At 35.4% G+C, this 12,586-nt stretch overlaps 1 protein-coding gene across 1 annotated transcript in view; it reads right to left on the bottom strand.

Moving 5' to 3' along the window:
- Nucleotides 1–12,586, bottom strand: part of Rim (Rab3 interacting molecule) — an 82,868-nt gene that overhangs the window by 35,186 nt on the left and 35,096 nt on the right. The window contains exons 6-12 of the mRNA XM_070109991.1: nt 8,362–9,329; nt 5,225–5,447; nt 4,025–4,291; nt 3,113–3,651; nt 2,841–2,978; nt 2,595–2,729; nt 668–859 (exon numbers count right to left, since the gene is read on the bottom strand). Of these exons, the coding sequence (XP_069966092.1) occupies nt 668–859; nt 2,595–2,729; nt 2,841–2,978; nt 3,113–3,651; nt 4,025–4,291; nt 5,225–5,447; nt 8,362–9,329 (2,462 nt within the window). The remainder of the gene's footprint in view (nt 1–667; nt 860–2,594; nt 2,730–2,840; nt 2,979–3,112; nt 3,652–4,024; nt 4,292–5,224; nt 5,448–8,361; nt 9,330–12,586) is intronic.

The following is a 12,586-nucleotide window of genomic DNA, read 5'->3' as shown; positions in this document are numbered from 1 at the left end:
TATTAATTCTGTACCACTTAAACTCAAGCTATTTGAACTACAGCTTCATACAAATGACCAAGTTACAAATAATGTTTTAATCAAAGCTTTCTAACTTAATTTATTAAGCGCATTTCGTATTCTATAAAGCTTTTATTTGTAATATTGGACAAGATCAGAAATGAGTTCACATTTGGTCGACTAGCAATAGCGGATTTTTCAGAGCTTTCACCATATTGGTGAAGCTTTCCCTGTTCAACAATGTATGTATATATTTTGAGAAGTGTACTCGCGATTTCGAAGGCAAATATTATGTTGTTGTGGACTTATGTGTTAAAATGTAAATGACTTTATGATGGTGTGTATATATGTATGTAATTGTTTTTGTACATTTTATTGGAATTTTACTTATGTGCTTTTGTAAAAGCTTTTTATTGTATTCTAAGTGTTTTTTCGCAATAGTAAATTATGTAATGTGTATTTGTAAGATATTTTCCTTCCAAGAATATTTTGGAGAAAAGTGTGTACATGTATATGTCAAATGCATACGTGTTTGTTGTTACATTAGTCTAACTCTCCTAATATTGCTCATATAATTTAGCAGAAATATTTGAATTATATTTAACATAATTCGATTTATGTAGTTCTTTATAATGCGTTGTTGGATGGTTTTCATTGTGTGTGTTACCTCTGGTGGTGGACTTGATGAGCTGCCCAATGAAGATATGCTTGCGCCATCACGCCCCGGCGTCAGTCCATCGATGTCACATTCAGACGTCGCATCGGAGTCGCTAAGACGTGACATTGTGCTGGGTGGTGATAAATGATCTGTCGGTGTCAAAATCATAATGTCCGCTTCACTGTGGTCGTCGTGATGCAACTATGATGGGATAGGAAATGGAGAGGGCGGTGTTTAGTCGACACACATAAAATGGAAGGTGCTTCACATATACTTATATGTATATACGAATACATGCGTTTCTTATTTTTTGTTGTTTATTTTGTTATTTTTATACAACTGCACATGTATTTGCATATACACGCACACATACCAATAGAACAGGGTGTTGGGCGTGAATAAAGTTTTGGGTACGTGTGGTTTAATTTTAATGCGCTCAATGTGATATGAAATGCTGAAGTATGCGTGACATTTTCGATACGAGATCATTTATCATTTATTGCAGTGGCTTATATGTCACGACTATTAATATTATTTTTAATATGAAGTTACTTTTAGTTTTTGGAAAATATTTATATTAAAAATTTATATTTTTAGTTTATGAAATTTTCTCCAACAAAACCAGCTAAACTAAGCGTTTTATTTACCCTAATGCCCGCAAGGACACAGTCTTTATTATTTTATTAAAACGATATCAAGCAGAAATCGAAGTCATTTTTAAGCACACACAAATTCAATTAGAGTAAATGCGCTTACTTAGTAGAGGGTTGAAAGGAAACAATATAAGTCTGAAGCAGCTCTGATTGTCTTGCTTTTTCTCTGCCACTCTCTCTTGTTTCAATCTCTTTGGCACTTAATAGCAATGAAAAAATCTCATACAGAATCAGCTTTGGAGGCGTTTTCTTTAGGCGTTAGACGAAATATGGGTCAGCAGAATAGAAGCGGCCAGTCACATATTGCATTTTCTATGAAGTCCGTTTTTGTTTTGGTGATGATTGATTATAGTAGAGAAATTAAATCTGAAGCAGTATCATGACAGGCATTAATCGAAAGGAAACTTCATAACTAAAATATATATTTTGATTCAGGTTTTATTGTTGATCGAGAGGGAGCTCATAACTAAGATATATATTTGGTAAGAATCAGATTTAATTTTTGTTGCAAACATGTTCAGATCATCGGTGTGGTAAAACGCCTAATCAAACATGTTTGAATTTCTTGAAAGAGTGAACGTAAAATAGAAAATGTTTTTTAAAAAAATAGAAAAATATCTGTACAAGTTATTGTTACTTTATTGCTAATGATTGCGCTTGAGCCAGCATTGTAGTCATAGAGGTCTTAGAAGAGAGACTTGGTGTCTTGTGGAAGCTTTTTGGCTACCTTCACATTTTGCATGTCAGGGCGAAGTCTGAACAATATTTGTATGGTATTGAGAACAAATTTGAGCTCGAGAAAATCTTGAGTTTTTTAGTATTGGTTTTAACAAGTCACTCATAACGTTACACGGGAAATAGCTTTGTTTCAACTATGAAAAGTGCAATTAAGGATTTAGAGAAAATCGCGTAAAAGAGATTGCCTGCAGTCCCTTCACTTTTCGTGATATTTGCCTAGAAAGATAAAAGTTTCGTTAGTTTTCCGAGACTATGCCGATTACTATCAACGGAGAAATTACTATCGTCAAAAAACTTTTTTGTTATACAGTTAAAAGTGTACATCTAACAAAATTAAGTATATGTATATAATATCAATGCGTAGATTCTAAAATACTTAAGCATATTCCTGCGGTGTACAATGTTTTTAGTATACTGTTACTCTTTAAATACTGTTTGGCATACACAGTTGTCAACATTGACACTGGACAATGCTAACATTGGTCACTAGTTTAAACGAGTATATAAGGACTGTAAAAAAACGAACGGTATAAATTCAGACATACGAGATACGAAGTGTCCTGATGGGGCTGCAGCTGATACCATTCCGCTTCGTCATCGAGCACGTGATGCGCCAAATCAATGACTACTTCACCGATAAAGTCATTGGCTCCATAGCGCACATAATCCCACAGCGTTACCTAATACAAGCGGCAATCGAAAGAGCACCGTTAAATTAAAATGAAATTAAAAAACAAAATAACAATTTCCATAAATAAAATGAAATTCTAATTGCAACAGCGTTTAATTACTTCGAGTAAGCGACCGGTGAGATCGGAACGCCTTAAGCCTGTATAAACGAAGGTTTGGCCCCAGCGCGGTTCGCATGTTGTCGCTAAAGTTTTGGTACGTCTTTTCGATTTTGTACCCCGGTCGGGTAGAAGGAACACCTAGTTGTGCGATAGGGAAAATTAACATACGATTAAGCGCTTGCGATTTAACGTGGATTATATATTATATAAAGAAATTTTTTTGTGCTTGCTATTCGCGCTTTCCGTCTTATTCGCTGCAGTTTTACACTCACTTTTGCATAAGGATTGCGAGCGGCACCGCTTTGACGCAGCGTGAGGCTCGTCGCACAGACGATAGTAACTATCAGCTGCAGGGTATTCTGATCGTAGCCGAGTTTCATCTGCAAGCGGCCCTCGACGGCCATGGACAGCACATGCGCCACACCCACAGTGGGTAAGTGGTGGGCGGCGGCATGTGGATGCGTGTGCGATGACGGTGGTGGCTGGTGGTAATGATGATGGTGGCCCGCCGTCGTCGTTGTAACTTGAGTACCGACTGCTGTTGCACTGCCTGTGTTCGCGACGTTCGCGCCGTGCCGTTGTTGTAGTTGTTGTTGATTTTGCGATTCTTGCTTCGGTTGTGGATGCGTTGAGTGCTGCTGATACGTACCGGCGTCGCCGCTGCAGCCACGTTGTTGTACATTCGTCTGCCGCAATGTATGCGCACCGCCGCTAGTGGCGTGTAAATCGGGCGAACCGGGCGAACCGGGCGATGTGATTAGTACGCTCGGCTTGTCGCGATGATGTTCGATTCCAGCAGCGGCAGCGGGCGCTGTTTGAAGAGAATGGCGAAATAAAGTGATATTATTGGATTTAAAGGCATATATAATAAAGCATATAGTCTAGTGCAAAGCAATTGTTTGAGGTGGCGTGGAAGTAGGTATTGATAAACTAACACCTCACATACATATCAATCTGCTTAAGCTGCAAACACGCTCAAATACCAGATTTCTTGGGGTGTTTAGTGTGTTAAGTGAATGTGAGATGTGTGACAACTCATATGATTGGTTTTTATTTATATGTATGAGTATAACTCTGCTCTAAGTGGAAAGCAAACCATAACTTTTAATGACAAAACAGTGGTACTTATAAATTATCTACATAATTCTAACTTTTACTTTCTTTTTTTAATTTGTGCTGTGTACCTTTTCGTGTGTAATAACGTCCACCGCTGCTGACCACAGCACTGCTGGCAATGGTGCTAGCGAGACATTGATTATGCAATGACACGCCCTGTTGTTGCTGATCGCCTCCTTTACGTATTGCATTGCTTTCAGCGGCGTTGGCGGGTAGAGGTCGCGAAACGACCAATTCGACCTGCGCGTCCAAGCGACTTTCGTCAATTATCTGATAAACCTCGTCCGCATGCTTATTGCGCAGCGCTCGACCGTTCCATTCGATGATTTCGTCGCCTGATGCAAATGAAACAAATGTGATGAGAGAGAGATAGAGACAGGGCGAGGAAGTGAGATAGAAAGATGTGGTTGTAAAATACAAATGCGTGCAAGTGTGAATGAATAGCATATAGGCTGTCTTCGATCCGCTATTTCTAAGCTTGACAACTTTGAGCGCACAACAAAGTTAACGAGTTAAACTCGTCTTATAAGAGAGTGTTCGAATACCCTATTAATTAAAGTTCTGTTTGGCAGATTTTTGACAAATTTTACAATTGTATTGTAAATAGCTGAAACCAAAAATTACTGAAAATACAAAGAAAGAAAGATGCTATCGAAACCTTTTGTTGCTATGGAAAATTATTTTGAAGGATCTTTTTGCGGAAGTTTAGAAGTTGCAAGTTTCGATGAACCGAATAAAAACTAAAATGTGCAGTTAAAAAGTTTCTGGCATTCTTATCAGTTGTCTGTCAAGGATAATATTTTTGGAATACATTTGAGTGAAGAATGTCAAAAATGTTATTCTCGATATACCATGGTCAATGATTCCATAAGTACTCCTAATTTGAGATAGAACGGAGAAGTCGGAGATGCCTTTTGAAACAACGAAAGAGTAGTACATTTTTTAAGAAGCTGGAATTTTCGGAGTTTCCAGTGTGAAGATTGAGATTGGAGTTTCGTCGTTGACTACTTTTTGAAAGGCGAAGATCCTTTTGTGATTAGTTGAGACTACGAGACTACTATATCTGATGACCACAATTATTTTTTTGTACAAAATAATTTTCCTTGGCTCTAGCCCTAATTGGTTGAAACATTAGCTAGTTAAAAAAAAAAAATTTTTTTTAACAACGAACTACCCTTTTGCCTTCCGCGTGTGTACGTTAAAAATGTACTGTGAAAAGCTATGCATGCTTATGAGTGCTTGTATGCTATGTATGTTACATTGTTTACCTGGTCGTATATGTCCTACAACATCGGCTACCGAACCTCGCTTCACCTTTTCAATGAACGCACCGCATTCGGCTATCTTGTTATGCCCGTTCGCTGCTGTTGTCGGCCGTTGACCGCCTATAACTTTCAAGCCGAGAATATCCTCACCATCGTAGTACTTTCGTAATATCATACGACCAATTAGGCATGTATTATCCGTGGATATTTGCCAATTCACCGGTTGCTAGTAGTTTTTTAATTTTTAAGAAAGTCGTTTTTTCGTTTTAAAAGCGTTAACGATGTTCGTAGATATTCGGTTGATTGGACGGACGTTTAAACAGGTGATATATATTTAGTTATGATGATTGTGGTGTTGGAGTGCGTTGATGGAATGGTACGGGTGGGACCAATCGTTTAAGTTTAGTTAAATTTTTTGTTTGTTTTTGTTTTGTGGATAGGAGTAGGTGGCGGAGATGGAAGTTGCATAGAACAGGGTAAATGAAAAATTTATGAATATTGTTGCATAGAAGTTTGTCAATAATTGTTGTAAACATTCGTTGCTATAAATTGTTAGTACATAAAGGAATTTAAGTTAATTGCGCCAAACAATAAAGTTGACTCTTACATTAAGCTTAAAGTTATTACAGTACTAGTTGGGTGTTTGGTAGTTTTTCACTATCTTCACTCAATTTGTAGTTGTTTTTATATATGTACATACGCTCAAGTTGTGGTTAATTATATTACAAATAGAATTTAAAAAAAAATAAAAATTTACTTAAACGCTCATTTTACTCAATTCATATGCAATACATTCCCAGTATAAATGCTTTTTTACATAAATATAAACAGTTTCATGAATGTATTTTTATACAATTAATGATAAGCATAGAGTTTTCACTACAATATAGAGAGAGATTTTTCTTTACATTTCCTCAATACAGTAAATATTTGCCTAAAAATATAAATTCATTTCATTTTGCTTTTTTCAAATGAATGAGAACACATACACATTTATTGAAATCATTGTCAGGCGTCAAAATTTTCCTTAAATGTACGTAGCTAAAAAATATCCAAAGATGTGTAGTTTGAATGTAGCATGACATATTATTTATAACATGCGATACTTCAACTTACAAAACATATATTTAATTATGCAGTAGGTAATAGGTGTAGTCACATAGATAAATATATACATAGCAACAATAAAGTAATGATACTACTTGTACCGTTAAAAATACATATATATATGTATGCACATATATATAGCGTAAATATATGTATCTGTGCACAAATTACAAAAACTTTGATATTTATATTTACTATAAGTACATTTCGTGATATTTTTTTCCAGCTTATTGTGGGTTCAATATTGTGTTTGCTAGCATGTAAATGATAATATGTTAATATACTCAATTATTGTTAGTTTATTAGCACTCAACCGTAAAATTTGGTAAATGAAAGCAACATAGTGCACGATTCGATAAATCGTCTGATTGGCAAAAAAATTTAGTCAATTAGAAAATTTTAGCTTTGCTTAATAGTATAAAATTAGTTAATTGTGAAACTTTCCTATGCATAATTATATGCAATTAGCTAATTGATGATTATTTATAATACAATATTTTGTTGATAAAGCGAGAGAAAAAGAGAGTGAGAGAGATAAATATAAAGCGTAAATATAGATATAAAATACAAATAGAGCTAATGAAAATTCATCAAATTATCATTGTGTAATGTAAGGCAGGTAAATTTGCTATATACGACAATATCAAATATCCATTCTGTCACAAATTATGGAAAAAGTTTGCATTGCAGCTATATGCTATGGCGATCTGATCTGAACCATTTCTATACACACTCTATTGGGTCTCAGACGTATCCTTCTGTGTGTTTCAAACATCGTGGCAAACTTAATATAACCTGTTGCGGTTATAGAAACAAGATAACAGAAAAAAATTAACAGAAGTAGACGTTTGACACATATCGAACGCTTGACTGGAACTTGAGGCGAGATTAGAGCCATTTAACTGCTACCGTGGTATTTATTCTACCGTTTAGAAACTATAAATGGAAATACGTCTAGATTTGAACATAAAGTCTTGGGATATTCAGAAGATTTAATTCAATTTAAGGCTTGTTTCAACCTATAAATATGCAGTTCCTGCCATTTGGGTATTCAAGAGCTTAATCGTTAACAAATATTTCTCAGATCAACAGCATGAAATGACAGATGGCGGATATTGCAGGATTTTACATTGAAATTATCAATTAAACGTCTAATTAACTTTTAAATAGAGCTCAATCAGCATCTTGATAAAATTTAACAGGAAAATTATTGACTTTCACGACTTTGCTTTATTACTCATTTTATTATTAAATAAAATGCTAAAAGTGCCTTGGAGGGGGCCCTTAACTTAGTTAATTAGCCAATTGCTCACACTGATACTTTTTGGAAAAATTTACTAATTGACTAAATTACGTCGTTGTTTGAGATGCATATGGTACTTTGTTTTTGTTTTTATAATAGTTTTTTATATATATTGTACATACATATATCCATATTTTCTATATATATACGCTTCTAGTAATAAATTTGAAATATATGTGTGAATATTTCTGATTAAATTGTGCCATAGTTTATTAATAATATTTTATATTAATAAAAATAAAAATAAGCAGCCTAGGCAATATCAGCGCGGTGAAAGAAGCAGAATAGACTTAGTATGCACACATATTTCGACTACAAACAATGCAAATTAACATGCAGTTGTGTAATATATTTATGTACAAGTATAAATGTATTTATGTAAGTACATAATAACCGAAAATTTTATGGTTTTCCTTTCATTTAAACACAAAACAAGAAGTTGTGAAATAAGAACACATTAAATGGATTTTTCAGTGGAGAAGACAACCAGGTATATATTTCGCAGTAGATCTGAATAATTAGAGGATCTTCAGATCCAAAAGCTTCAAAATAATATAAATGCGCCACTGCTTATAGAGACACATTAAGGACAAATACAATGAACAGATAACGTTTCAAATAACAGATAATTTTGGAGTATTGGTGGGTATTTTGAGCAAACAGAGAGGTACTTTCATGAGTCCTTGGCAAATTAGGCGACAATAATTTATACACAGAGCAGTAATTCTACCTTTGGCCCATCGCCACGATTTGAGTCTTCGCTACTCGTGAACGTACTGCACGTATCGATGCCTGAATCCTTAGTTGCCGAATCCTGACTACCTTGACGTTCAGCGTCCCAACGTGCCCAATCGGCAGCCGCATCCGAAATGCTAATCGTATTGGCAGTGTTTGCGTTTGCGCCCAATTTAGCGCTGGTCAGTATAGTGGCGGCGCCTACGTCCACAGCCGTTGATGGTAGAATTTGTTTTACTGGCGGTAATGTACCGGATTTTGTTGTACCGGTGCTCATCAGCGGCTCAGCATGCCCATCAAAGCGTACCGTTTTCTTTATTCTACGCTCCGTATAACGTCGCGAATCCTGTGCCGCATTTGTCAACATAACGGTCTCATCCCAATAGGGATCCGCCATTAGCGTACGATCGCGCCCGAGACTACGTGTTGCCGCAGCGCCAAGGCGTCGCGCACTACCCTCTTCACCGCGTGAACTACCACCAACTGTGATGCCGTAGCGATCATAAGCGCTGGTTGGCAGTGGTTTATCATCGATTACAATTTGTGGATTTGAATGGTGATGTTGTGAGAGCTGTTGCTGTTGTGGTTGAGAGTGTTTCTGGTGGTGGTAGCTGCCGGCACTGCTGCTGCTACTGCTACCACCGCCACCTGTAGTTGCCGTAGCCGTGGTTAAAGTTGGCGCACGTCGCGCCGTATATGCACCACTGTTGACGTTCACCAATTGTCGATCGTGATTAGTGCGATTGTAGACGTTCTGCTGTTGCACATCCAGTCGTGCGGTGCGCGTTAGTGGATAGCGTTCGAGTCGTTCGCGATGCAAATCGTAGCGATCGCGATCGGCTGACGAGTACAGACGATTTGTAGTAGTCAAGCGATAGTCGTTAGCGCCATAAGAGTTCGTCACACTTAGGAGGTCGCGCTCGTTGAGACTGCGCTGTTGACGCCAAGGTTCGCGTAAATTGCCTGTAGAGTGAAAGTTTAAGTGGTTTATGCTAAATGGTTGTGTTAATAGCCGGGGAGAAAGTGTTAAATTGCGGAGTTGAAACTGTAGTTTCAAATATTTAAAAGTCTCATCGGTTTGTTATCATATTCGTCCAATATCGACATTATTTTCTTAGTTCGTAGTACTACGCAAAAGCAAGAACACAAAATCAAAACTGGTTAACTGAATTTGTTAAAATAAATTAGCTTTATAGCAAAAATAAGTTATAATCTCATTCGAAATACGTATGATTGTAATTACAAAAAAGTAGAAAAACCAGTTTCGGTCACAAGATGATTCAAAACGTTTTTTAAACACTTAGCGAGTGTTCGAACGAACGTGCGGCGGTATTACGAGTAAATGCAATAGATTGGCGGTATTGATAGAAAAAATCATTTAGTATAAGTGAGTCTACATCGTCTGTTGTTGTCTTTGGCACGATGAAGTTAGATCTCACATTTTTAAGGGCGTAGTCTGTTATATTTGTTGGTTGCGGGTTATTAAGATACTGCCTAAACGCTGTTCGAAATGAGATCGGGCGGTTTCAAAAAATTAAAATCGATTTTAGTTTAAGACTTTGAACAGGTCGAGAGACAGGTTTATTTTAAATTTTTGAACTCTTAGGGTTATTATACGAACTATAGATTGGATAATGAAACTTAATATACTTCATGTATTATAAATAAATAACTACATTTACATAGATTTCGCTAGAAAATGCTAAGAGTAAAGCAGATAGAGGAATTGTGATGTCAAAGTCGATATTTGGATTGAGTATTGTAGTCATAATAAATAAGAAACATTGTCTTTATAATTTTAGTTATGAAAAAAAAGGGTTTCAAACTTGCAACTCTGAGTGTTGATCAGGCGCAATAAGACCGACCATGGACGTTAAGCTCGAATTAAAGTTGGCATAAATTAGTGGTGAAACTCGGTCGGATGTCTAAGAATCGGCGATAATGCGATGGAACCATACATTTTTTAAATATCTATAATTATTTGTTGCTGACTTTTGAAAACGAACTCAGCTCCATTTTGTTGCGTGTGTTAAAATTTTATGTTTTAAAGCAAGAACTTGTGGCTAAATATAGTATAACATTTGTTTTCCTATTAACCCCTTAGTTTTATAGTAAATATTTTCAATAGTTTTGCTTCATGCAAGATAACTTCTTTATTAGTAGAGTTACCACACTGTTCGAAAGTATTTGTAAAATTTTATGAAGTAATTAAATATTGCAATAATGATTTTCTTTTGTATTTTTGTAAAAAGGGAAAGCAAATTTGGTAAAAGTTTTTAAAATGTTAAATTAGAACGAAATAATGGCACAAATATTTTTAAAAATGTTTAAAAAAGTTTCTATAGTTGGAATATTTATGCTTAAATAGTTTTCTTAAAAAATAAAATAAGTTTTGTTATTATGTCTTAATGGTGGTATTTATTGGATATTTAGTAATAAATGTAGGTATAATTTGTAGTCGTAAACGTTATTGTTAAGTAAAAAGTACTTGAGTGGCGTTGCCATGCAAATTTTCCACATTTTCATATCAATATTTTACAATATTTTTAAAAAATGAAAAAAACACTTAACAAGTTGAGAGTGAGCTCAGAAAAAAAATATATTTTTTTAATTTTAAAGTGAATTAATTAATTAAATTGTAAACGAGTGGTATAAATACATACATAGAACGTGTGAACGTGTGTTAAGGTGAGGAGCTGTGTAACGGGGCGTTACAAGAGAGAAAGAGAGAGCAGTACGTGTAGAGAATGTCAAAATATGGGCTATTATTTGTTGCATAACATAGGTTATTGCAGTTAATGCGAGGCACTTAAAAAAACTTATCACACACACAAACACATAAACACAATACATGACACATTTGGCATACAACAACATTAGTGAAAGGAATTTTATATTTAATTTAAAAAAATGTATTGTATTAATTATTAAAAATTAATTGATATATTTAAATCTTTAATAAATGAAAACTAAAAAGAAAAAATATTTTCTGCATTTTTTTGTTTTGTCGAAATTACAACAAACGGGTGCTTTTTAGGTTTGTCAAATAAATTTTTTTAATAAAATACACACAATTGCAGCATTCCAAGGGGTGCCTGACTTAAATAATTCAATAACTCAATTCAAATAAGCGTGATTAATTTAGTAGTACTAGTGAGTAAGACTCGGCACAACAAAACATTTAACACACTAAATAAGTTACGAATTGTTAACGAGCGCAGGCTAGCGTGCGAGCGAGCTAGCGTCACGCGAGAGTGACAGTTATATAAGCAAAGAGATAAGAAGAGAGATAGAGAGGTATGTAGTATTATTTGTAAATTAAATTATTATCTTACATTCCCATGGATTTGCAGTTCACTCGGCGATAGTACGAAATGTACGCCGGCATTATTGACGCCGATGCCAACGCCGACACCACCACCAATAATAATACCAGATGCTGTAGTTTGTAGCAGGGGTGTTTGGGGGCGAGCACACACATTAGCACAATTTGACGTGTGGGCCGTTCAATGTGTTTGCATTCGATTTAAATTTTTGTTGTTGTTTATTTTTTAATTGTGTTGAACATACGAGTACACAGACATTTATAGTTGGATGTAGGGGGAGGGAAAAAAAAGAGAGAGGAAGAAATCAAATTAAATACAATTTATTAAAGGGCAACCAACGCAAACGGCTTAATATGGGCGCATGTATATATGTATGTGTATTTGTTGCATTTTGTATTGGAGTTTCACTGTTATTAAGTTGGGTGGCAAGTTATTTCTATGTATGTATGTGTGTGCGCTCTTTGCCTTGTTGGTAAACACAGCGTGCAAGTGTTTGTTTACCGTTACGTGTGCAAATTGTACACACACAGTTTGGTATATAAACATATATATGTTTGCTTTTGTGTTGTAATTGTGTGGTGGTGTCTGTTGCAAAATTACATTGCCACAAATTTTGTGTACTAAGGCGTTTTGTTTGTTGCATGTTAACTTGTCTTTTCTGGTTGCACGCACAAGCGTTGGCGTATGAGTGTGTCTGTGTGTGTGTGGGCGTGCATTTACGAACTGCAATTTAATATGGCTTTCATGTACATATGTGGGTATGCTATTATTTATGTTTCCCGTTTCATTGGAATTATACGGTTATTTCTCTGCTAAAGCTCTATTCTTAGCTATTTCACCAAAATTAAAGTAAAATTTAAATTTAACAAAAGCAAATTCATTATTTTATATTTG

This window comes from Bactrocera oleae, chromosome 2, assembly GCF_042242935.1.
Source record: "Bactrocera oleae isolate idBacOlea1 chromosome 2, idBacOlea1, whole genome shotgun sequence".
Lineage (NCBI taxonomy): Eukaryota > Metazoa > Arthropoda > Insecta > Diptera > Tephritidae > Bactrocera > Bactrocera oleae.
The sequence above is the reverse complement of the archived record's forward strand: the minus strand, read 5'-3'. Positions and strand labels throughout refer to the sequence as shown.